At 33.9% G+C, this 26,997-nt stretch overlaps 2 protein-coding genes across 2 annotated transcripts in view; both read right to left on the reverse strand.

Moving 5' to 3' along the window:
• Positions 1-729: 729 nt before the first annotated feature.
• Positions 730-6,064, reverse strand: LOC134272906 (uncharacterized). The gene is made up of 3 exons (XM_062755083.1): positions 5,957-6,064; positions 1,976-2,253; positions 730-1,720 (listed from the first exon to the last, which is right to left on the reverse strand). The coding sequence occupies exons 1-3, from the start codon at positions 5,997-5,999 to the stop codon at positions 1,430-1,432; spliced, it is 612 nt and encodes a 203-aa protein (XP_062611067.1). The 5' UTR covers positions 6,000-6,064; the 3' UTR covers positions 730-1,429.
• Positions 6,065-11,156: 5,092 nt separating this feature from the next.
• The window catches only part of LOC134272919 (X-linked retinitis pigmentosa GTPase regulator-like), a 15,866-nt gene continuing 25 nt past the window's right edge, over positions 11,157-26,997 (reverse strand). The window contains exons 1-21 of the mRNA XM_062755095.1: positions 26,992-26,997; positions 25,855-25,980; positions 24,778-24,870; positions 24,272-24,334; positions 23,868-24,020; positions 23,274-23,423; positions 22,717-22,869; positions 22,120-22,272; positions 21,647-21,771; positions 19,105-19,311; positions 18,794-18,923; positions 18,500-18,603; positions 17,743-17,802; positions 17,074-17,334; positions 14,830-14,904; positions 13,520-13,646; positions 12,947-13,131; positions 12,597-12,744; positions 11,781-11,938; positions 11,365-11,457; positions 11,157-11,213 (exon numbers count right to left, since the gene is read on the reverse strand). The exon at positions 26,992-26,997 is cut by the window's right edge and continues 25 nt beyond it. Of these exons, the coding sequence (XP_062611079.1) occupies positions 11,190-11,213; positions 11,365-11,457; positions 11,781-11,938; positions 12,597-12,744; positions 12,947-13,131; positions 13,520-13,646; positions 14,830-14,904; positions 17,074-17,334; positions 17,743-17,802; positions 18,500-18,603; positions 18,794-18,923; positions 19,105-19,311; positions 21,647-21,771; positions 22,120-22,272; positions 22,717-22,869; positions 23,274-23,423; positions 23,868-24,020; positions 24,272-24,334; positions 24,778-24,870; positions 25,855-25,980; positions 26,992-26,997 (2,594 nt within the window). The 3' untranslated portion in view covers positions 11,157-11,189. The remainder of the gene's footprint in view (positions 11,214-11,364; positions 11,458-11,780; positions 11,939-12,596; positions 12,745-12,946; positions 13,132-13,519; positions 13,647-14,829; positions 14,905-17,073; positions 17,335-17,742; positions 17,803-18,499; positions 18,604-18,793; positions 18,924-19,104; positions 19,312-21,646; positions 21,772-22,119; positions 22,273-22,716; positions 22,870-23,273; positions 23,424-23,867; positions 24,021-24,271; positions 24,335-24,777; positions 24,871-25,854; positions 25,981-26,991) is intronic.

Genomic DNA, 26,997 nt, shown 5'->3' on the forward strand with positions numbered 1-26,997 from the left:
TTATAGTATAAGGTTTGACGTCAATTAAACCTGACCAAAGGCCGAACTGGAAAGAGTAAACATGGTCTACAGTTAAAGAAGTTCCTCTGTCCATTTTACAAGATGCTTAGAAGAGTGCCACCGGAGTTAAAATATAAGGCCACACTTGAAAGGGAAACATGGGAGGGTTCTTAACGCCTAGAAACCATCCTACAAAAATGTCAGATGGTTGTGAGGAAGAGTTAGGGTTATAGTGACCCAGGACTTATCATATTTAGACGTGTCACAGAAGCTGAGCCCTCGCCCAACTGGTGGAGCGTCTAAGAAATGAGTTGATCCTTACGGCGCAGGTTCAAATCACACTGTTGGATGTGGAGACTGGTCCTTCGGATGAGACCGTATAAACCAAGCTCCTGTGTCGCAGTAGGAACTGGCACGAAAGAGATCCCTACCTGCTAAAAGACCCTGAGTGCCGAGTATAGGACAAAATTTTCAGCTTTCCACTGGCAAGTGCTGGCGTCATTTTACCTGGTTTCTCCTTATGAGTGAAAGACTTTTGATCGAGACATTTAACAACATGAAAACAAGCAAACAGAGGCTTAGCCTTCACAAAATCCAGAAGTGACTTTCCTTTCCAGAGAGGAAGAGATCGAGGAGAAGGCACTTTCGTGAACCGAGGAACCAGAACTCAGGGATCGAAAGCGTCAGCGGATTTCCCTAGACTTTCTGATGAAATTATTCCATGCAAGGTAATTAAATGTCTTTCCAGAATTTATTTTAAAGTTAACTAATTCAAATCAATTCTATCATACAAATATTGATTTCTTTAAATTTTGCTGATATTTTTATCAATTACTAAAATAGTTTACCTTACAAAAATTATAATCAGTTCCTAGGAAAATTGAGATATTCTCTTAACATATGTCTTTAAATTGTTGCAGATTTCAAATGAAGGAATTTTATAATCAATTAGTACTTAATTTTCTTTTCACCAGAACAGATTTTGCACAAACACGATATGTAATTTTCTGATTTAAAAAGCAACGCTTTATTATATTTTCTAATATGAATTACATTACGTTTGAAAGTAAATACTACAAGTATTAATTTTATATACACATGTATCTCAGATTTATTTTTATTGCGAGATAAAACAATGTTGATCTTTCAAATAACCATTACCCAATTTTCTTCATATCATGTTCAGACGAAATATTACTTTTTGAAAAGGTAAGAAAAGCTTGATATATTAAACTACTTTCCATATGAATCTAATGTCATTGTTAATGAAAATCAAGGTTGGGAATATAAGGGGGAAATGGTGAAATATGAAGTGGAGGGATATTTAACCTTACAGAAAATAAATAACTAAAGATCACAATACTGAGAATGATTAACAAAATTACACCAAGAGTGAGGGCAATTCAATCCAGAACTAAGGAATGACTGGTTAAGACGTTTTCCATTCTTCCTTGCTCAATGGACGAATCCTCTTTTGGACCCACTTTGGGATGGCCGAAGGGGAACTCCAGGCGTACCAAGGTCCACAAAGAACAACCAATGCGAGGCACTGTACCAAAAACAGACAAACGAAGATTTGTACCGTCGACAAGTATTGGCTGAGAAAGAAAGCCATGGTGACATGAACACCTGTGTCGAAAGATAACCCCAGAATGGATTCAAAATGCCACTCCTCCTTCAATTTACTGGCAGTCCAGTCTAGAGAGCTCCAACTTAAGATCTGAAATAAAGCAACGATTGATCAACTGATTTAAAGACTAGGTAATTTCTTGTTTAATGTTTGTTTTTATTGTGATAGAGTATTAACTTCTTGCGTTAATTAGAAAAAAATAAAACATTATGTAGAATTTATAAACTGCACTTCGGATTTTTAAAGTCCAAATGCAACTTCTTGTGGCTTTATTAAACGTGACATTCATTTAACTAGACCATATAATAGTATAATTTCCCAATTCAGCATAAGAAAGAGTCTTACTTTTTTGGCGTGTCTTGTCTTTTCCCAGAAAAGGAAGTAATACAATTGTTGCAGAAAATGGAGCACTGACAACCATTGAATCCTCTGAAGGAACACAAAGGTAGTCAAAATTCCCGACACCGGATCCAGGAGAATGTAGAAACGGATCCGGTACAGGTCCTTCCGAGGGAGCATTCGGATCCTGAAAGCGATGCTCAGATGACCACAGACATGATAGCACTCCACGAAGAACAGAACGAGCGCCGCTACGTTTTCCAGATTCATCATTCTAAAGTTTTCTAGAAAAAGAGAAGTTTTCTTTAAAATTCCGTTATACATGGCCATTTGAACGTTGTTTTGTATTTGTCCTTTCACAATAAAAAAAACAAATTCAATCCTCGCAAAGATTAAGATTAAGATATGTTGGAAGAGATTTATTTTACCTCTTAACTCCTATTTCAAATTCATCTAATGAAAATTTAGAGCAATATGACTGAATGAAATGGTAGTGAGAATTTTTTTTTTATAAAAAGAAATCATTCTGTTAAGTTTCAGTTTGAAGAAACGTAAAAAACAACAAAATAAAACAAAACAAAACATAAAAAAAAGAGGAACAACTGTATGGGGACATATTTTTTTAAAAGAAAATATTTTCTTTATTTTTTAATCTTAGGAAGGTCCATAGTTTTACAGATCCGGTTTTAATTTTACACACCAATATGGAATTCTGAATATCATTGTCAATTGAAATAAAATCTTTTTTGAAGATTGAAAATATTATAGCAGGTATATATTTGTTTATTACAGTGTCATTGTGCATACAAAGTATTCGATATAAATTACTTATGGAAATTAAGCCGTTGCGCCCAGTACATAGGGTCTGTAAGTTATTTGGTACATATACAGAAACAAAATTATTGATTGCCTTTATGGACCTATGGACCTAAAGCTTTTCCAACTTTTTTAGACAAACAAATTTGAGATCTATTCTTATTGATTTTAAGCCGATATCATCATGATCATCTTTTTAAATTTTATTTTCATAATTTTTGCAAGAAATGATTGGAAAAAAGAATGATATTCCAAGAATGGGGGTATACATGTTTAAAAGGCTGTTTTGAGTTTCTGATTGACAATATCTATGAGGATTTTGAAGACCAGGTATTCCGACAATTTATTGGAATTCCCATGGGTACAAATTGCGCTCTGTTATTAGCAGACTTATTTTTACATTCTTATGAAACAGGATTTATGCGAAATCGACGTAGGAATGGAAATTACCATTATTAATTGACAATACTTCGTCGATATATCTAAATGTCGAGTTGAAGGCCACAGCAAGTGTTTTCTTCTTTTCACGCATAAGATTTTGCATAAATTCTGCTTTATAAGAATATAAAAAAAAGTCTGCTAATAACGGAGCGCAATTTGTGCCAATGGGAATTCCAATAGATTGTTGGAATACCTGGTCTCCAAAAGTAAATAAATTGTATTTCCTTTTCAAGTAAATAAATTAATTTTTAAATCCATAAATTATACAATTATCTAATTCATTTAGAATAAAATCTTAAATGAACATAAGTACATGCGTTTCAATAGAACCAGGTAGTCAAAATTCTGTTTCGTACTTGGATATTTTGCTTGAGGAGGACACTGGATGTGGTCTAACAACCAAGCTATATGATAAACGTTATGACTTTGCAGCAATATACCTTCATCACCTGCATACGGAGTTTATATATATCTCAGCTGATTCGATACGCAAGAGCGTGCTCTACGTATGAACAGTTTCTGGGGCGAGGTAAATTATTGACAAGCAAGTTGACGAAACAAGAATATCAGCAGTCTCGTTTAAAGTCATCATTTCGTAAGTTCTATGGTCGATACCATGACCTTGTCAGCAAATACAATTTATCATTGAGTCAAATGCTGACTGACGTTTTTCATACCAATTGTTAGTCCATTATTTATACACTGAATTGACGACGGGTTTTTCCAAGGACATTTTATTTTCTTAAGACTCTACTTCTATATGGCATTGTACCACAGACACTTGTTTAAAAAAATTGTAACAATACTATAATAATAACATACTATTGGTTAAAATTTTATTCCAAATCAAGTGCATATGTATTGTACTCATGCCTATAAGAAATTAATTATAAACACTTGTGCATAAAAGCACTTTTCTCAATTTTGATCATGTATGTACATAAGTTCTAATACTGTAAACCAACTTGTATTCGCGACGACTTTATTTTGCGATTTACCAGGTGTAAACTACTTCGCGACGATTAATTTTCGTGATTATGCTTTTATAATCTTCACATAGAGACTATAAGTACCAGTTCGCGGCGAGAAATATTCGCGATCATGAGGCTCTCGCGATCATTTCTCGCACGCGAAAAAAGTCGGTTTACAGTAATTAGTAGTAATATTTCTACACAATATATTTATTGTTCTAGTTATTAAAAAGTCATAATCCCAATTTTTTTTTATCTCTCTTGATAAACGAATTTAATTATATTTAATATTTTTTAAATTTAAATAAAACATATTTAACATTTTCTTTTCTCTTTTCGTAATTTTACCATAACTTGTGCTTTGAAATATAAGTATTATTATTTTTTTTTTAAAGATTAATTGATATAAATAATTAATAAGTAGAACGTTATTAATTAATTTTTTATGATAGTATTTATTTATATGAAAGGTATCACGGGTAACAAGCCTGCTATTTAGTTTATCCCCACTTAGCCAAAATTTTTAATTTCTTTTTCCCATCTAGCCAAAATTGGGATTTTCACACCTGAGTGGTCACCTGTGTATAGTTTGTATTAAGCTTGTTACCCGTGATATTTCCCGGCTGCATTTCATTTCCGGAATTTTGGGCAATTATCAACTTTTCATTTCCGACATTTTTTAGTTTTCATTTCCGACATTTTTTTGTTTTCATTTCCGACATTTTTTAAATACATATGTAGTACCTATAGTAACAGATTTGATAACTTTAATTATGAAAAATTCGAAGGAATAAATCATAAATAAATCACTGAAATACAATTTTGTAAATCTATCATTGACTTGGTATGGTGCTGTCACTGACATTTAATTTACACATGTGATGAAAAAAAGTTTAATGCTCACTGAACTGTTTTACCTAGACTTGGTACTACATGTATGTACATATGTATAGATGTTTTTCATATAATTATTTTTATTAATATTTTGGTATAAATACTTTTAAAATTCTATTTTCTTTTACTTAGTAAACATTGAATTGCCGCACAGGTAAATTCCGGAAATGAAAAAAAAAAATTATGTCGGAAATGAAAACAAAAAATGTCGGAAATGAAATAAAGAAATGTCGGAAATGCTATGCATATTTCCGGAAATGAAATGCAGCGATATTTCCCATTTAAGTAAAAATATTATTAAAGATTAATTGATAAAGTTTTACTTATTAATTATTAATATCATTTTTTAAAAGGGAAAATACTTCTATACACCGTGGCTTACCGGAAATCTTCCTCTAGAAACTCTGATCAATTGAAGAAAATCGTATTTAATAATATTTAAATATTATCGAAATAAATCATATCAAATAAAAATAAAATGCAATTCGATAAATTAAAAAAAGACCAGGGTCCGCCGTCATAAAACTTTGAGAATTCTCAACAGAAATTCTCAACTCAACTCTTGAGATTTACTCAGCTGAGAATTTGAGAATAAAAGAGTTTAAGGAATTTTTATTTTTCTCAACTTTTTATGGCGGCTTCTGGGTCTGAGAATTTTGGATTTGAGAGCACGATAAGATAGGATACACGCACGATAGGACACGTACAAGTCCATTGAAATAGTACAAATCAGAATGCTGCATTACCAATGAATTCTTGCAAAAGCATTAATCCTAATCCTTATCAAATGAAACAAAATCCTACAAATGTTTATAGCAATTATCAATGAATCCCTATTAAATAATAAATAATTATATATACTTACCCTTGTAAAATCCTTGATCTGAGCAGCATGAAATATAAAACATAGATGCTAAAGCAAAGACGAAAAACAACCATACACGATATGCATTACGTGCAGCTGCATGAAATATCCAGAGTGTGTCAGTAAATGCTGTTTATTATAATCCAAAATTACCTGTGAAACGTTTTTATAATTAATTGCATTGGTACGTTTCCATCATACATTAGTGATGTTTGTTTCTGAGAATTCTAACTAAAGTCATAAATCAAGGAAGCTAAAAATACAAACTCAAAAATACGTCTGCATTCAATAGATTGTTTAGGTAATTTCCGACTAATTAAAATGTATCTACAGATAACAAAAAAAAAAACTTTAAATGCATAAAGATTAAATACGTGGGTTTTGACAAATCTTCAAGGACAATTTCTCTTTTGAGTTTAGTAAAACCCAGTAAATTCTGCAGATAAAAACTCTCCATAATTTATAATATAAATATCCAAAGATCGCGTCTTTCTGATTATCCTAAAAAAATAACAGTTAAAAGAAGTGCCAAACCAAAATGTTATTTCGTAGACCTTTAAGACATCCATGTTGCGTCGTGGTTCCAGCAATAAAAGGAAACTATCAGCTCTTAATTATTAATCATTTACTTTATTTGTTTCTGGTTTTTAAAGAAAAATTAGTATAATGTTATATTTGCAAGCAAACAACATCCTTCTTGATGAAACTTTCCTATTCATAAATAAAAGAATATCTGAAAATTATGTAAATAAAGGCTGGACGGACAATTTAATTCTATAAATAAAAAATTCAGCACAAGGAACATTTATATTATGCAATCATTAATAGCAAATGTTATACCCTAAAGCATGTTATTTGCAAATAAAGCATTTGTTTTATATTCTCGGAAAAATACCAAAACATTCACGGAAATAATTAAAACCTTATACAAGTCTTTCAATGTTGGAACCATATAGTTTAAAAGGAATTTCTTGAAGATCTATGAAATACATCTTTTTATCGATTTGAATATTAATTCTGGGAGACTGAAAGTTTTTTTTAAAAAGGGGCGTTGCTTGTCAATACCTGGTTCCCCAATGTTTTCGGTCGCAGAAGGATTTGCATTCACAGATGAACTTTGATTAGATTGAAAAGGATTTTTAGAGACGGAGACAGAGGTGATTGTGTCTTTCTTGTCCATTTTTACGAGTACAGATTGAATAAACTTAAGATATTTCAATTTTATACACGACCATTCAACATGATATATGTCCCGTGGGGATCCGGGTTAGAATAGGTCCTCAGTACCCCCTTGCTTGTCGTAAAAGGCGACTAAATGGGGCGATCCTTCGGATGAGACCGTATAAACCGAGGCCCCGTGTCTCTTCATACATAAAAACAACGAAAATTAAACCCCACGAAAAATTAATGCTTTCACAAGATATAAAATCTTACACATGAGAAAAAGGTTCTTATACTTGCTGAGACCTTCACCTCGATATTTTAGATATCGACAACGTATTATCAAGTACGTGTACATGTAACGCGATGTAAAGCTTGCATCTAGACTTTTCCATTTCCCGAATCAACATCTCGAAACACCAATATACTTGTGATGGTTGATCAATTCAACAAGTGGGTGGAATGCGTGCCCCTACAAAGCCGAACAATATGCTTGGTCGCATATTTAGTATTTCGTCCATCTAATACAGGTGAAGGTAAAAATCTTTGACAATTATGTCAGTCGACTCCAAGATTCCAGCCGCTTATCAGTCATTAGGTGGACAGAAATGTTTTGAAGACTCAGCAAGCTGATGCACTGGGAGATAACGATGTTAAGCTTTACACTAGAGCATACAACAAGGTGATCTTATCTATGTTTGGATACAGCAAAGATTCAAGGACAACATAAAAGTCCACTGTCTACGGCTGTTAAATATTATCCATCACATACAATGTCCAATGTCTACAGCTGGACAGGATTATTTATCATTTATAGACCGGATTTTATGCCCAAATATTACAAACATCAAAATAAGCTTCAAGTCCATTGCCTACAGTTGGTCCCCAGAAATCATTACAGAATTAGCCACTAGTCAAGTGTCGATCTACAGTTGTCTTGACCACAAGTACCCATCATTCAATAAGCCACTAGTCAAGTTTCTACAGTTGTCTTGACCACCAGTACTCGTCATTCAATAAGCCACTAGTCAAAAGTCTACAGTTGTCTTGACCACCAGTACTCGTCATTCAATAAGCCACTAGTCAAGTGTCGATCTACAGTTGTCTTGACCACAAGTACCCATCATTCAATAAGCCACTAGTCAAGTTTCTACAGTTGTCTTGACCACCAGTACTCGTCATTCAATAAGCCACTAGTCAAGTGTCTACAGTTGTCTTGACCACCAGTACTCGTCATTCAATAAGCCACTAGTCAAGTGTCTACAGTTGTCTTGACCACCAGTACTCGTCATTCAATAAGCCACTAGTCAAGTGTCTACAGTTGTCTTGACCACCAGTACTCGTCATTCAATAAGCCACTAGTCAAGAGTCTACAGTTGTCTTGACCACCAGTACTCGTCATTCAATAAGCCACTAGTCAAGTGTCTACAGTTGTCTTGACCACCAGTACTCGTCATTCAATAAGCCACTAGTCAAGTGTCTACAGTTGTCTTGACCACCAGTACTCTTCATTCAATAAGCCACTAGTCAAGTGTCTACAGTTGGCAACCAGTGCCCATTATGATCTTAACCAGAGTGACTAAACCATGGAGTGCCTATAGTTGGCCATCAGTACACACGTACTTCCCAAAATTAGCTACTAGTCCATTGTCTACAGTTGGTCACTCCATGCTTTTATTGGTTTTATGCCTTCCTTGACATCTCCCTCAAAGTCAAACTACGACAAACTATTTATAGTATAAAACAATTTAATAGATATTAATGAAATCTGCAACAGTGTCACATAATCATACATAATCTTAACTTTACATCAGCTATCATAAAAAAAATTAATAAAAACTGTTTAAATCTGAATATATCATTTATTTCTTATGAATATTGGTAATAAAACTTACATCTTCTATCAGCTGAAATGATGCCAATTGTGTCCTCTTTCTTTCCTCCCCCCCCCCTCTCTCTCTCTCTCTCTCACCAACACATGAATATTTCTTTTAAACTAATATCTTTCTATCTGAATTTTAATTACAATCAAATATCATTATTTCATACTCTAGCTTTCATTTTCCAGTATCACATTTATTGTTATACTACACTACACATCCTACATCACAATATCTTTATTAGACATAGGTACAATGTACATCACACATGTACTCAGATGTACCCAAACACAGGCAATCCACATTAGCTTTTGTATTTGATTTCTCCTCCCTCAACTCCCCACCCCACCACTTTTCCCACCCCCTCCCCCTGTCCCAACCTTTCAAGGCTCCAGAGCATTATGGAAAGAAAACAAATGCTATTGTTCATCATTTTTTCATTAACCAAGTATAATAAAAAAAGAGTAAAAGAAATATACATGTATTATGGTTATTTTTTTTTTAATTAATTGCAAGTCATTTTTATGTTTAACAAAATCTATTATAAACAAAATAAAAAAGTTTTTTTTTCTTGATGGTAAGGGCACTTGCTTTGACAAAAATGTTTTTGATGTTATGAATACATGCATCAACAAATATGTACACCAAGCATTAAAATCCATGAAAAGTCAGGCAGAATTAATATCATCATTTCTTTTTTTCCCTCCATCATTGAAAATCCAACTTGCAGGCATGTGTAATTCAAACAGTAATTTGTACATGACAAATGTAAAACTAATTTAAACTAAATCAGTTTTAAATGTGAGAAGTCATTTGTAATACAACTAGCTGCTGATTCAAGGCAATAATAAGTAAATCTATAACATAAAATTGTCATTGAGGCACCAAAATCAGAGCACTCAAGTAATCAACCTTTTCTTCATTATACAACCAATTATATAATATTGTATCTTTTTTACACACGTTTAAAAAGGTCATTTAAATTATGTACTATTTAACCCTTGTCATGCTTATAGGCAAGTTAATGTCAGCGCTGATCCCAGCATAATTCCTATTTCAAAAATTGAAAATTCCAAATATTATTTAAAAAATAATAATTCCTTCAAGAAAATAATTTTGTGCTGGCATTTCATCAAACCTGATTAATAAGAACTAATACACCCTATGTAATCCCTGATTTCATTGGTTGAAATACAAAAGATCATCAAATAAAACACATTATGTTCCAAGTTATCAACAGTTGCGAGAATGGTGTCATGAACCTAATATTGGAGGGCAACTGGTATGCAAGAAGGACAAAAAACAAAAACTCCAAAATGATAGATTATAGATCTATCGTAAAATTAAGAATTCTACAAAATTTTTAGAGCCTAATTTTTCACTAAAAATTGTTTTATACAGCACAATATAATAAATAAAATACAAATATTATGGGGGATTAACTTTAAAGTCAGAAATTATTGGACAGACTAAAGTGAATGCCACATGGCACTTCACAAGAGATTCCAAATATAAACTCTGTAAACCATGAAATAAACTATAGCTAAAAATAACTTTCCAGTCATTGGGTCCTATATTGATTATATACACATATTGTAACTACAGTACTGTGAAATTACAAATTTTTTTGTGGAGGGTTAATTCCTTTGTTTTCGATGTATGAAAAGAACCCACGAATTCATGTCCATCACAAAAATATGTGATTTTACAGTATACAGTCAATGTTGAAATTAATTTTATCATAATTATCATTAATTTCAAACAGAATCACCACAATAATTAAGTGCAATAATTTCAGATCACATTTCCCTAATTGATGTATTAAGAATAGCTATACATGTAATTCATTCTACCTATGAAACTACATGATTAAAATTTTTTCATTCCTAAGGAATATTGATGCATCTCAGATAAGTAACACAGGGCTGGACTTCATAGATTTAGAACTAACATTTTAAGTAAAATAAAAGCTAATAAATAAGTCCATATAAACATGTAAATAATATAAATATCACAACTCCAGAAGAGCTAAGTTTTGTTGTCTATTACCCCTCTAGTTTCGTTCTACGTAATGTCATTTACATCCCTTCCAGTTTTCTATCATCTGTTTCTCCGCTCTTGTTCAGCTACTTGCAGGTTTAGACAGCTTTCCTCCTTAACAAAGCTTTCCTAAAAGGCTGCACACTTTTTCGTCATAATATCGTACAAGTTCTTGACTGCAAAAAAGACAAAACAATTTAACATTTGTAGTGGAAAAACTAGCCTATTTAAATGTTGTTTGTGAAATTTATTTTTACTATATCTTTACAACCAGTGTTCCTGGCAAAACCCCTCCATTTAATATCAGTAGAGCCCCAGTCTCTGTACCTTCTTTTCCGGGGGTTTATTGGCTGCTTCTTTCTCTTTCTTTTCTTCTTCATTCTTTTCTTCTTTCTCTCCATCTTTCTCCTCGTCCTCTTTCTGTAAAAGAAAAAATTTACATTTATTATTATGAACATTTTTAAAAACTAAATATTGGTAACTCTTTTCATTTAGTTGTTCTCGAATTAATTGCCCATTGGGTAGAATAGACAAGAATACTGGATTGTCATTTAAAATAATCACACAGTGACCATCATGGTTTATTAATCACAATGTCAACATTAGCAATTACATCTTTTTCAGCGATTGTGTTTTCAGTAACAATGATAGAGACATGAATCCCCTTAGACTGGCCTTAGGAAGGGAACTGGAATAAAGTAACCACATGACCCCATAACCACACTGTCAGTATTTACTGTTACCTCTTCTTCCTCTCCACTCTTCCTCCCTTCCTCCTCCTTTATTTCTTCTTTGTCTCCTTCCTTCTCATCATCCTCCTCCTCTTCTTCACCTTTCTTTTTCTTCTTCTTGTCTTTTTTATCCTTCTTTTTATCTTTCTTTTTATCTTTGTCCTTCTTGTCTGTAAAATATTAACAGTGCTTACAAACTTCATATTCTGTAAACAGGGAAATTTTGGTCCCCCTATTTGATTTTCTCCCCTTTCACCCTACCCACAAATGGGCAAATTTAAATTTGACTGCACTAACCCACAGTAATATTCAGAGAAAGACATTGGGATATCTTTTTTTTATTTCACAATCAAATGTATTCATAACATGTAATTTAAATTCCCTGACTAATATATTTCATCCAAACACTCTGATTGGGATTTGGCAGCAGGGCTGTCTTAATCGAGCCCTCTCCAACTTTCAAATAAAACTGTTGCTTATTCAATGAGCCTCCAACAAGTTATTACTTGCATCTGGTGGTAATCAATTCTTACAAATCCAAGATAAAGTCAAGTCATCTTCAACAGAACAAACATTCCCTAATGATTTTGTAAGAGGAAAACAAATTTCAGCAAGCCCTCGGTAACATTGACTCTGATGATGCAGCCTCTGATTAACAGCTGTAATTAGAATCCTCCTCCTGTGATTAACTGTAACCTTTACCTTTCTTTTTGTCTTTTTTCTTCCCTTTAGAATCCTCCTCGTCTTATTAACTGTAACCTTTACCTTTCTTTTTGTCTTTTTTCTTCCCTTTAGAATCCTCCTCGTCTTATTAACTGTAACCTTTACCTTTCTTTTTGTCTTTCTTCTTCCCTTTAGGATCCTCCTCCTCTTCTTCATCTTCTTCTTTTTCCTCCTCTTCTTCCTCCTGATCTTCCTCTCCTTTCTTCTTCTTCCCTTTCTTCTTATCCTTATCTTTCTTGTCTTTTTTCTTGTCCTACACAAACACAAATGAACAGCGAAAAATAAAGATAAATGCATGGTACCTATAAAAATGTAACTGTGCATTGTGTTGTCTTGCCATTATACATTTCCTGATAACAATGTTATGATATCATCCAAATCTTTGTCTTGTCCTCACTATCACATCTACCAGACTGTGACCCTCTCCCTTTTCTACATGTGTCCTCACTACTTACCTTTTTATCCTTTTTCTTGTCTTTCTTTTTGTCTTTTTTCTTGTCTCCCTTCTCTTCCTCTACTTCCTCTTCTTCTTCTTCAGGTTCCTCTTCTTTTTCATCTTCTTCCTTGTCTTCTTCCTCCTCCTCCTCATCATCAGACAGTCCTGTGGACACCTTACCAAAAACTTTTAAATCTTTCTTGCCTATTCAAAAAATTTACAATAATATTCTTTATTTCTCTCCAAAGGTACATGTTCATGAAATTTAATTCACATTTTCCCTTGTTATGTCAAACACAGAGCTATTATTGCTGTTAATAGACCTGATCCTGTTGAATGAGAAGCCTTGTATTCAGTGTGTTGAATACTGTTATATACAGTAGACCAACTATAATACGCATCATTTTTTATTCACTATTTGTCAGTTTGAAATCAATCTGCGACAATTAATTTTCATGAATAAAGAAAAAAATGCTACAAAAACAAAGCATAATAAATGATTGAGGCGATTAATAGTCGCAACTTAAAGTCAGTCGCCAGACTCGTAAAAATTTCTGGCACACAAATAATAGTTGGTTTACAGCAGTGTTACCTTTTTTCTTGTCTTTCTTCTTGTCCTTTTCCTTCTTCTTTCCTTTCTCTTCCTCCTCTTCTTCCTCCTCTTCACTCTCCGTTGTCTTGGTTGCTCGGGGTTTTGGAACGGGAAGCTCAGGCATAGCCTATTTAAAAAAAAAGACAATAACTAGGGATTTCTTTGCTTATTTAAGGATTGAAATAACATGTATGACTAGCATTGCATGTATAAAATAGAATAGCATGAAGATAATTCAGCTTTGGTTAAAAGTGGGGAAGCAATTACACATTTTCTCTTATCTGTTTGCTTTTTGCAAAAGTTTCAGTCCTGAATCTTTGTTCAAATGGAAGATTTTAACTTGGAGGGGTTACATTGCTTAAATACTTGCACCTGACAGAAAAAAATCTTTATCAAGCAGGCTATTATCTGTAAATGATTGAACACCAGCTTTTAGATTTATCATTTATTTTGTTTTAAAAGAATTTAAGACTTCTAATATTTGACTACTGTTTTCCACTTTTCAATTGTTATACTCAGACTAACGTTTGTGTAACTTAAGGTATTCACATTTCTGACTGGCTGACTTGAAGCCCTTAGAATTCTGATTTGCCAATTGCATTTTTCTTACAGAAACTTGATTGGCTTTGAGACTCTCAAAATTCTGACTGGCTGTCTTAATTGATTGCCTGACATGTTATTAGATTTCTGATTGCCTGAATAAGGAAATTAAGAATTTTGATTGGCTGATTTGGTTTTCTATCCAGACTTTTGATTGACTGAATTGGGACATTCAGCTCTCTTATTGGCTGACTTGATTTTTTCCCAGACTTTTGATTGGCTTATTTTGAATATTCAGACTTTGGATTGGCTGATTTGGAATATTCAGACTTTTGATTGGCTGATATGGAATATTCAGACTTTTGATTGGCTGATTTGGAACATTCAGACTTTGGATTGGATGATTTGGAATATTCAGACTTTGGATTGGCTGATTTGGAATATTCAGACTTTTGATTGGCTGATATGGAATATTCAGACTTTTGATTGGCTGGTTTGGAATATTCAGACTTTTGATTGGCTGATATGGAATATTCAGACTTTTGATTGGCTGATTTTGGAACATTCAGACTTTGGATTGGATGATTTGGAATATTCAGACTTTTGATTGGATGATTTGGAATATTCAGACTTTTGATTGGATGATTTGGAATATTCAGACTTTTGATTGGATGATTTGGAATATTCAGACTTTTGATTGGCTGATTTGGAATATTCAGACTTTTGATTGGATGATTTGGAATATTCAGACTTTTGATTGGCTGACTTACCCTGGAGGCAGTCTTTGTGGTTTCTTTGACAGGTTCTTCCTCCTCCTCCTCCTCGCTTTCTTCTTCCTCTTTTTTCTGTGAAGTCAAATAAAACATACATTTCAATAAATATTTTGATTAATTGTTATAATATGAATAAATAAATGAATATTAAAATTATTTTTAATATATGTATAATTGTATACAGCAATACATTAATTCGATTCATTTGTAAACTCCCCCTAAAAAATTTCTATGTGTTGATAAATATTTTACTTCAAAATCATTCCTACATGTAAAATGTGTTATAAAATATTTTTTGGTTATTCACAAAATATTCCATGAACAATGAAATTTTCAGGAACTTATCTAATCACCTAAACTACATCTATTCTAAACAATCAAAATGGATAATTAAAATAATTATACAACACAAAGCAAGATTAATATCAGTACACTCAGTTAATCAATTCTAATCAAATCAATTTTATTTTAGATCTCCTTCAATGAGTTCCATCAATGCTCATTATGTTTAAATGTTTCTTGGAATAATTTGATTTAGCTAATTAAAATATTAAGTAGTGTCAAATGATGTTGATTTTGGATGAAGATAAAAAACAAGAGGCCCAAGGGCCTTGAATCGCTCTTCTGATAAATTGTACAACCTATCACTTGTATTTGAAGCCTCTAACCCTAAGTATCCTAAGACCAAAGTTGCATCACCTGACAAAGTTTGATGATTCTTAGCCAATTAGGACTACTTCTTGGTCTACATTCTTGGAAAACCCAAAATGTATCAACTGACACAGTTTGATTATTCTAAGCCAATAAATACCTAAGATACTTAAATATAGCCATAAAATGTCGAAAGTAGGTCACCGTGACCTACTTTTTGGTTGACATTCTCTGAAAACCCAAGATGCATCAACTGACAAAGTTTGATGATTCTAAGCCAGTAAGTACCAGAGATACTTAAATATAGCCAAAAAATGTCGAAAGTAAGTCACCATGACCTACAAATTTAGTCGACATTTTTCAGAGTCCAAAGATGCATCTGCTGACTAAGTTTGATGATTCTAAGCCAATAAATACCTGAGATATTCAAAAGTAGGTCATCTTGACCTACTTTTTGGTCGACATTCTCCAAAAACCCAAGATGCATCAACTGACAGAGTTTGATGATTCTTAGCCAATAAGTACCGGAGATACTTAAATATAGCCATAAAATATCGAAAGTAGGTCACCGTGACCTAATTTTTGGTCATCACTCTCCGAAAACCCAAGATGCATCAACTGACAAAGTTTGATGAGTCTAAGCCAATAAGTACCGGAGATACTTAAATATAGCCATAAAATGTCGAAAGTAGGTAACCATGACCTAATTTTTGGTCGTCACTCTCGGAAAACCCAAGATACATCAACTCACAAAGTTTGATGATTCTAAGCCAATAAGTACCGGAGATACTTAAATATAGCCATAAAATGTCGAAAGTAGGTAACCATGACCTAATTTTTGGTCGTCTCTCTCCGAAAACCCAAGATGCATCAACTCACAAAGTTTGATGATTCTAAGCCAATAAGTACCAGAGATACTTAAATATAGCCATAAAATGTCAAAAGTAGGTCACCGTGACCTTATTTTTGGTCATCACTCTCCGAAAACCCAAGATGCATCAACTCACAAAGTTTGATGATTCTAAGCCAATAAATACCTAAGATACTTAAATATAGCCATAAAATGCCGAAAGTAGGTCATCGTGACCTACATTTTGGTCGACATTTTTCAGAGTCCTAAACTGCATCTCCTGACCAAGTTTGATGATTTTAGGTCTGAAGGTAATCAAAATATGCCTTTTTAACAATTTGAAAACATATGTCTGCAAAATTCTAAAAGTAGGTCACAGTGACCTACTTTTTCTTAAATATGTTTTAAGGTCCCAAGATGCAGCAACTTACAAGATTTGATGATTCTAACCCTTTCAGTGCCTGAAATAATGGGATTAAATGTTTTAAAAAGGTTAAGTCATAAAGTTCAAAAAGTAGGTCACAGTGACCTATTTTTAAGTTGTTGTTTACGGACCCAAGATGCATCAACTGACTAAGTTTCATGATCATAGGCCTTAAAAAGTCCAAAATATGCCTTCAAATCAATTTGAAAATGATGCAAAATTTAACTCCAGGGGCCAAGTGACGGGAAGAAAACAGGCAGAATTATAAGAGCCACACAAACACACTAATGGAGTGAAAATCTACCAATGAACTAACAGATTCTTTAGTCTCTATTGCTGATTGGTTGGTATCGACTAGCTTTGAAGATTCTGATTGGTTAGTTTCAGTTGCAGGTGTTTCTGATTGGCTAATCTCAGGCTTCTTCTCTTCTTCCTCACTCTCCTCCTCACTTTCCCCTGACTCCTTTTTCACTTCCTCAGTTTCCTCTTTCTTCTCTTCAGTGGACTTGGTTTCTGATTTTTCGACCTCCTTTTCTTTTTGTGAGTCTACAGACTTCGTTTCCTCCTCTTCGTCGTCCTATAAAATGTTACTAGCTTCTATGTTTCTACTTGTAACAGAAGATTGACAGTCTAACTGTCCTGCTATTAGAAACCTTCAGAACCAGACAGCAGTTATTAGTTAAACATCACTTCTTCAAAGTTTATTTTATGTTTTTACTTGGGAATTAAACTTTATTCTCTAAGTGATTACTTTAAATTTTACCATGTTTTTTTCTGATTTGTTTTTCAGGGCATAAATTTTACATTTATCTGTGATATTTTCTCCCTTTGATTTTTATTTGTCTTTGGTATTTTCATGTTTCAGCATTTTATGGACAGTCACTTCTATTTAACATGCATGCTGTCTATAAAAACTAGCCAAAAACATTCCAAACTTGTCATGCTAAATTGACTCTTGTAGGTCAACATCATCCATTATATTTACCTCTCCATGTTTCCGTGGTAATGGCCTTGGCTTTGGAACTGGTTTACTTTCACTTTCAGTCTAAATTTTCAAAGAAAAAACATTTGCATAGTTTCACTCATAGTTTAATACATGTACATCCAAATATGTTGAAAAATATCTTTGAAAAGATTTTGCAAATATCATACTTAGCGGAGTTGCACTCTCTGACATCTCTTCAGCTAAAATATTGAATTATTAAACATCGTGATTCTGTCCATACAGAATTATTCTCCATCATCAGTGAGCCATGTCATTCCTTATTCCCCAGTTACCTTACTGCAATTGTCTAGTGCCCCCTGATCTGCAGTAATATATTAATTATCCACTGTGAAGCTGATTTCTGACTCCATTATAAGACCAGATTTTTTAAAAGGAGAATCATTGATTGGATGACCTGTCTGTAACTCAGACCTCTGTTCAAAATTTAAAATCCCTGATTCAACAGAAGAATCTTGATTCCTGTATGAGAAAATTTGACTTATTTGTGACCGCTCCTCTCAATGCAAAACTTTGAACCATGCCTTTCCTGTTTTTTTGTACATCAAGATTGACTTTTGAGCCCTGACCTACTTCTCATTTCTGTACATTACCAACCTCTGACTTTTGACCCCTGACCTACTTCTGACTTTTGACACCTGACCTATCTCTGCCTTCGGTATATGACCAACCTCGACCTTTAAACCCTACTCCTTACTTTTGACCTCTGACCTACCTCTGACTTTCGACCCTGACCTACCTCTGACTTCTGTTCATGGTTTAGTTTTGCAGCGTCTGCCTCCTCCTCTTCACTTTCCTCAGATTCTTCTTCTGATTCCTCTTCAGATTCTGCCTTCTTTACCTCTGAAGAAGAACAAGTACATGTACCAGCATGAAAAATGTTCAATATGGAAAACTAACTGGGACACTCTTAATAAAATCTTAGAAAATTGGCATAAAATGAAACAATGAACTGTTAATCCAAACTTGTGTGAGACTCTTGTAACAGTTTTTTATCTGAATTTTCAGGATTTAAGCCTGTAAGTTATCAGACCTGGTTTAGCTGCCTGTGGGAGAGGTCGTTTTGCCAGGGGTGATGGCTTTGGGGGGTGGGTCGCGCTCAGAGGGCCCACATTTTTTGCGTTGTTAGTGAGTGCTGGCAGAGTTCGGTTTAATGATGGTGCCTGCAAGGAAAATTGAATTTTAAAAGAAATAAATGAACAATTCAATTATTAAATATCAGCATATTTGGTATATACAAGTCAAAATTGATTGATATTTGTACACTCCAAGAAGCTTAAACTGTTAAAAAATTTATAACTTTGGTGACATCCATTATCAAGAAAACAGAGACAGAAGTTTTACCCGTTTAATGGACTCCTGACGTCGTCGATCCCGGGCCCCAAAGCTTCCCCCCAGGTCCACTGATCCGTCAGCCTTGATGGAGTGATTGAGGTTGGTTTTGTTCAAATTCTCATTCTCATCCTCTTCTTCTTCTGACTCGCTGTTTATGTCTCCATTCTGCAGACGCATGTGTGCCGACACAATCATGTGACATCCTCCACAGGACACCTATAAATAGAACATACCACACCTATAAATAGAATACACAACACCTTTAAATAGAACACACCACACAACACAACACACCAATAAATAGAACACTCTAAGGCTTGTCATTTTTACTCTATTTCTGAATGGAAAAAACAGATCAATGAATGCAAGCCTTTTGTAATATCTTAAAGTTTTCCCTCCCAATTTAAACTTCATTTTTAAAAATAATTCATTATATATTTAACTATTGTAACTTTACTCATTGCAACATGACAACTAAGCAGAAATGCATGGTACAGATTGGTAAGTTTAGATAATTTAAACACCAGGGATATAATGAATTAACTTGGAAATCTAAACTCTAATACTTCTCTCATCTCAATCTTTATTTCTTATACAATAAAATGTTCAATAATCTCTTCATTAAAATTATCAAGGAATTAAGCTATTTATCATGATTCCCATGATAATGTTTTATCTGTTGTATACCTGAGTGACAATGAACTTGCTGAATCTCTCAGATTTACTTGGGTTTTATTTGTCTTTGAGTAGCTGTCTTGACTTAAGCCCAGTTTTATGGCGACCATCCCCAAATGTGTACAACTGTCCCTTCTCTGTGAAAATAAACCAAATCTTATAACCATTGAACAAAGATAATGGGCACAAGTTCATTCATTTCATGTTATGAACTCCACCTTTATCTTCATTTAATCTTTTATTAAACAATATAATTATACATGTATAACCTACATGTTTCTAAAAGTTTTATAAAAAATAACCATCTAAGATATGAAAAAAATTCTCAATTTTTGGCTTATTTCTTGAGTTGTTGAAAACCTTTATAGATAGCCAGTCATTCATACTGGCAAGAAGACAAAATAATCCAGTTTAACTCTGACTAACTTAAAAGAATTAAGCTGATGCCTCATAGCAGTCATTCCTTATTCCCCAGTTACTCAGATCATTGTTGTAGTACCTGTTATTAATATATGTGGTTTTCCACTGTGAAGCTATCTTATGACCATTATAAACTTGATTTTTTGAGACAGATCGGTGATGGGGACACAAACATTCTGTCCCGACCTAACTGTCCATTAAAATGCCTTCTCCAAAGGTGTAAAATTTGCCACACTCTGAAAGATAATACCAGACATTAAATAGAACGCTCAGTGATCATGAAAATTATTTTTACTTTATGATGGTTCATTTTTCATGGATAACATGGATAGTCTTCACCCATTAATTTAGAATCTTAATATATGTTGATAGAATTAAAGGTTTTATGAACATTTTACCAAAGAAGATTTTACATATAATTAATACATCTATTCAATAAAACGATACAGATTTGCCTTTTTCTGGGGTGTACCAGCATGAAAAATGTTCAATATGGAAAATTACCTAAAATCTTAGAAAATTGGCATAAAATAATACTGTTAATCCAAACTTGTGTGACCTTGTAACAGTTTTTTATCCACATGCCACAGACCTGGTTTTGGGAGAGGCTTTCCAGGGGTAGGGTGTCTAATTACTTGTTAGTGATGCTGGCTGTGATGTGACCCAAGGAAAATTGAATTTTAAAAGAAATACATGAACAATTCAATTATTTATCAGCATATTTGTGTATATACAAGTCAAAATTGATTATATATGTACACTCCACATGTCAAACTGTTAAAAAATTTTCTTGGTGACATCATTACCTGTCAGTACTACTGTATGTGACCCTCCACATGCTACAGACTTGGCTTTTTCTGGGATGTCACTGATCCTTTTGATGGAGTGTGTGTGGTTTTGTTCAAATTCTCATTCTCATCCTCTTCTTCTTCTGACTCGCTGTTTATGTCTCCATTCTGCAGACGCATGTGTGCCGACACAATCATGTGACATCCTCCACAGGACACCTATAAATAGAACATACCACACCTCAACACCTTTAAATAGAACACACCACACAACACAACACACCAATAAATAGAAAAGGCTGTCATTTTTACTCTATTTCTGAATGGAAAAAACAGATCAATGAATGCAAGCCTTTTGTAATATCTTAAAGTTTTCCCTCCCAATTTAAACTTCATTTTTAAAAATAATTCATTATATATTTAACTATTGTAACTTTACTCATTGCAACATGACAACTAAGCAGAAATGCATGGTACAGATTGGTAAGTTTAGATAATTTAAACACCAGGGATATAATGAATTAACTTGGAAATCTAAACTCTAATACTTCTCTCATCTCAATCTTTATTTCTTATACAATAAAATGTTCAATAATCTCTACCATTAAAATTATCAAGGTTAAGCTATTTATCATGATTCCCATGATAATGTTTTATCTGTTGTATACCTGAGTGACAATGAACTTGCTGAATCTCTCAGATTTACTGGGGTAGTATTGGTTGGAGTAGCTGTCTTGACTTAAGCCCAGTTTTCCATGGCGACCATCCCCAAATGTGTACAACTGTCCCTTCTCTGTGAAAATAAACCAAATCTTATAACCATTGAACAAAGATAATGGGCACAAGTTCATTCATTTCATGTTATGAACTCCACCTTTATCTTCATTATAATCTTTTATTAAACAATATAATTATACATGTATAACCTACATGTTTCTAAAAGTTTTATAAAAAATAACCATCTAAGATATGAAAAAAATTCTCAATTTTTCTTATTTCTTGAGTTGTTGAAAACCTTTATAGATAGCCAGTCATTCATACTGGCAAGAAGACAAAATAATCCAGTTTAACTCTGACTAACTTAAAACCGAAGCTGATGCCTCATAGCAGTACTAATCTACTCAGATCATTGTTGTAGTACCTGTTATTAAGGCAGTGTGGTTTTCCCCGGCAGCTATCTGTATGACCTTGAACTTGATATTGAGACAGATCGGTGATGGGGACACAAACATTCTGGTCCCGTTCCCTAACTGTCCATTACTGCCTTCTCCAAAGGTGTAAACCTTGCCACACTCTGAAAGATAATACCAGACATTAAATAGAACGCTCAGTGATCATGAAAATTATTTTTACTTTATGATGGTTCATTTTTCATGGATAACATGGATAGTCTTCACCCATTAATTTAGAATCTTAATATATGTTGATAGAATTAAAGGTTTTATGAACATTTTACCAAAGAAGATTTTACATATAATTAATACATCTATTCAATAAAACGATACAGATTTGGCTTTTTCTGGGGTGTCTAATTACCTGTCAATAATACTGTATGTGACCCTCCACATGCCACAGACTTGGCTTTCCTAGGGTGTCTAATTACTTGTTAATACTACTGTATGTGACCCTCCACATGCTACAGACTTGCCTTTTCCTCGTGTGTCTAATTACCTTTCAAAACTACTATATATGACCCCCACATGTCACAGACTTGGCCCTTTCTGGGGTGTCTAATTACCTGTCAGTACTACTGTATGTGACCCTCCACATGCTACAGACTTGGCTTTTTCTGGGATGTCCACTTTCTGAGGTGTGTGTGCTTTCTCAGATTCGTCCCCTAGTCCCAGTTTCCCTCCATCACTCTCACCAAAGGTAAAAACTTCACCATTGTCTACAATGTAATGTAATACTGTATACAGGGTTATTTTCGCCCCGTCTTATTTTCGCCCTTTCACACTTGCAAACAATTTTGCCCGTTTTAAATTCGCCCAATCATAGTTTTGTTAAAGAAATTATACTGTATTCTTTGAATTCGCCCCATTTTAAATTCGCCCAAAAGATCGTAGGGCGAAAGGGGCGAAAATAAAACGGGGGCGAAAATTTCCCTGTATACAGTATTTATGAAAGAATTTTTCACCAGCATATAAAACAAAGAAAACATCATTTTTACAATTCCAAAATAAACCTTACTTCAGAATCTGTTTCTATCATCAACTGAATTCACAGCACTTTTCATGAAGACAGAGTTTTATCATTATGATAAGTAAATCTTAAGATTTCTCTATTGTTTCTCACCTGTGACAATGGCAGTATGGTAGTAACCACAGGCTACACTGATCACTTTGTTGTCAGTCTTGAGTAACGTAGGTTTGGAATAGTCGTCTGTGTCCCCCAAACCAAGCTGTCCCTCACACCCCCCTCCCCAGACATACAGGTCGCCATCCTCTGAAATATACAACAAGATCAACTCATCATAATTGACTCTCACAAACATACAGCTCACCCAGACATACAGGTCACCATCCTCTGAAATAAACATGATCATACTTATTATAATTCTTACCCCCCAAAAATACAGCTCTATCAAAAACTGTCTACAGGGTTATTTTCACCTGACTGAGGTTAGGGCAAAAGGGCAAAATAAAATAGGGCAAAAATTTCCTTGTTTACAATAAATCATCAATTTCATTGTGATTATAAGATTCTATCCCTTTACCTAAAATCTGCATTAAAGTACACCAAAGACTGTATCTAACCATAGAGAGAAAACACTCCATATGACATTATACTGAGAAACATATAAAGGATAACCTCTAAGAAAAAATGCTAATATTGTGAAAGACTTGCTCTAGCCTATGGATACAGCAGTTGTCTACCCTTACTACAAACCTGTGAGAGCCACGGAGTGATCTGCCCCTGCAGCTAGCGCCTTGTATTGTCGCGGCTCGCAGTCCACTTTGATTGGAGAGTTACTGCTAGGAATGTCCTCCACACCCAGCTGTCCATCACCGTTAGCACCAAACGTATACAGACTCCCTGACTCTGGAATAAACAAGGTCTTTATATATAAAAAAAATTCTGATCTCTAATATATAAATAAAATGTATGTGGACTCACTGCAGTTTACATTCATCAACATTATATAAAGTATTAAAATTACTGATTATATAGTCCTGCAAGCATTTAACAGGAGGAAAGATAGGGATACGTAAAGTCCACATGTTATTTAAATGTTTCTATTACTGTACACAAAGACAAATCTAAACAACATATTAAGCTTCACAATAACAGACCTGTTGCTACTAGAGTGTGTATTCTCCCACAGGCCACCACGGTAGCTTTCTCTGGTTTAAGTTCTGAAAACAGAAAATACCATATTGTAGTAGTTTTACATGGTGTACTTATAAAACTGTTCTCTTCAACAGTTACAATTGTAACATGGCAAACTTTCAATAACAATGTTGTGATAAATGTTAAATCAGACAAGCAATAGGGTACAAAATAAAATGGTGGACTGGTGAATATCATTATTTTGAAATGCAATAGAAACCAGATGCCTTTTCAAAAGAGCAAGTGCTCACAAACACTTGTATTGGAGGTATAAGGAATTTTGGTGAATGCTTGCGAACATTTGCTCTGTAGAAGAGGCCTCAGGAATGGACTTGAAGTATGCTGCAGCATGTGTCAGATGACAGCCAGAGATGGTGGTGACATTGGGCCCTATAGCAGGCTTTTATGTGTTCAAAACTCAAAGAGCCCTGACTAAGTTACTTTGAGACAAACTAGTAAATAGTCTTACTTTTCACACAGACTGGTTTTGTGGAGACTTTGACGGAATCAATGCCCAGCTGACCCCAGTCATTGACCCCAAATGTGAAAACCCGACCACTCTCTGAAAAACAAAAACAAAAACCAGAGGTCATCCACCTCAGTGTCAGGCATTATAAGATTAGCAACAGTGCATATTTCTTCTTATTTTTCATCTAGAGGTCAATTAACTGTAGATTAGGGTTGGATACCGTTAAGGATGAAACGGTATGATACCATACCGGTATTTTTGAAACGATACGGTATTTTTAACGGTACTGTACTATACCTTGATGAATGAGAATCCGGGTTTATTTTAATGACAAATATGCTTTCAATTATCACCGCTTATAACCAAACTTTCAATGTTATAATCTAAAATGTGTTAAATATTTTCTATTTCTATAATTCAACCTTTCATTAAATGATGAACAAAACAAATTAATCTGAATCTCAATAAAATAAAAAAATATAAGAAACACCGTTGTCTAATTCTCTGCTAAATTACAGCTGATCGTTTCATCCGGTCGCCATTTTGCTTGGTATCACTAAATGACGAAACAGGAGAAATGGAGAGAGATGGCATCACAAATTCGCAACGATTTCCTTTTTTATTTGACAATTTTTATCGGTTTCTATTAATAAAACTGAAACAAGATTAATGTAAATATATATTTTTAATACGTGTTGGTTTTCCTCGAATATCGGTTGGAGAAAGGAAGTATCTTCCTTAGTACTGATTTTGTTAATTAGCCTACCCTTTCAATGCACAGAGAATCAAGTTTAGCGAGTCTGGAAACTTTTTCAAAAAATAATTTTATTAAATCTATAACAATGTTTTAAAGATTATGAAATACCGTTATCAGTACCGGTATTAAATGAAACGGTATTTTACCAGTATTTTTGAAGTAACTATTCGGTACGGTACTGGTACCGTGTACCGGTGTCCAACCCTACTGTAGATTTTTCTTTTATAGAAAGAATGAATGCTTTTCCTTATTGATATATTAATCATTTATTTGCAATTAATTACAAGGGCTAGGAGAGCTAATTATTTGACTTATTTTACCTGCAATCAGTGCTGTATGTTCGTCCCCACATGCTACAGACTTCACTTTATCCCCTCTCACCCAGAATTTGTTAGGTAAGTTGTCTGCAAATCGACTCTTCCCGAACGTGAAGACAGCTCCCGACTCTGTTTACAATGAAAATAATAATATTAGATTATATGACAAAAATTAACAAAAAAAATATTTCAAACATAAGGTGCAGTTGACAGTTTTGTTCAAAAAAGTATGTGTAACAGAATGTTTAATGGTTTATTCTTGTGATATTGCCTGGACAAGATTACCTTTTTCTCTCACTCTGAGAAAGTAGTGTGGTAGCGATAATCAGAAAATGCTAAGTATTCCAGTGATCAATTTTAATTTTTCATAATCATGCAAGCATTAAAGGAAACATACTTCATGTTCAATACCAAATACATTCTCGAATTATCGATTTCTGGTTTGAAATTTAATATTTCTTCTTCAAAGAAAATGTCATACTATGCTGTACTTGCCAACTAACACAATGCGAAGTGCATGATTAAGAATTAAAAGATGCATATTTAGAAAGTGTAATACTAATAGAAGTAAAACAACAAAGAAAACAATATATTAAATATATCTGTAATAGTCTGCTAAATGTAAAAATGTAAAAAACAATGACGGTCACATCTGATTATATATAATCATTAAAATCGCATCGGAAGCCTTAACCGATTCCAAATGAAAATTAACTAATGTCATATCACTATGAAGAATAATTTTAAAAAGGACTACTCTTTTCTACCTTTTGTTACCCCCCCCCCCCCCCCCCATTTTCCTTTAAATTGAAGCTGGAAAAACGTGCATTCTAATTAGCAGGAACGAGCTTTTGGGACATCAGATTTGGAACATATCAGAAGAAATAATTTAGTTGGGATTAATATCCCTTTCAAAGTTTCGAAAGCACACAGGAATGTTGTCATTTTGCCGCGGTTTGCCCATCCCCCCTCCCTATCTCAGCTGGTAAATTCGCACTTCAGGCCTTTATAGCCAGTAAGTGGGTATGAGCGTGATATTTAGCGTGTATTGATGTCGTTCCCTGTCATCAGATTCTTTTCCACCATCCCTGATGGCACCAGAAGCCCCGTCTGTCGCCTGCTGGACATGTTTAGACTTACCAGGAA

This window comes from Saccostrea cucullata, unplaced genomic scaffold, assembly GCF_032062105.1.
Source record: "Saccostrea cucullata isolate Sc308-1 unplaced genomic scaffold, CSIRO_AGI_Scuc_v1 ctg1978, whole genome shotgun sequence".
Lineage (NCBI taxonomy): Eukaryota > Metazoa > Mollusca > Bivalvia > Ostreida > Ostreidae > Saccostrea > Saccostrea cuccullata.

What these genes read in the sequence shown, in the direction of transcription:
- LOC134272906 (XM_062755083.1), bottom strand. Translation starts at nt 5,999, where the DNA reads ATGTTTTATATTTCATGCTGCTCAGATCAAGGATTTTACAAGG. An exon ending in AGATCAAGGATTTTACAAGG is followed by an intron (nt 2,254 to 5,956) that starts GTAAGTATATAT and finishes CTCTTTTTCTAG; the next exon opens with AAAACTTTAGAATGATGAAT. An exon ending in AGACAAGACACGCCAAAAAA is followed by an intron (nt 1,721 to 1,975) that starts GTAAGACTCTTT and finishes GCTTTATTTCAG; the next exon opens with ATCTTAAGTTGGAGCTCTCT.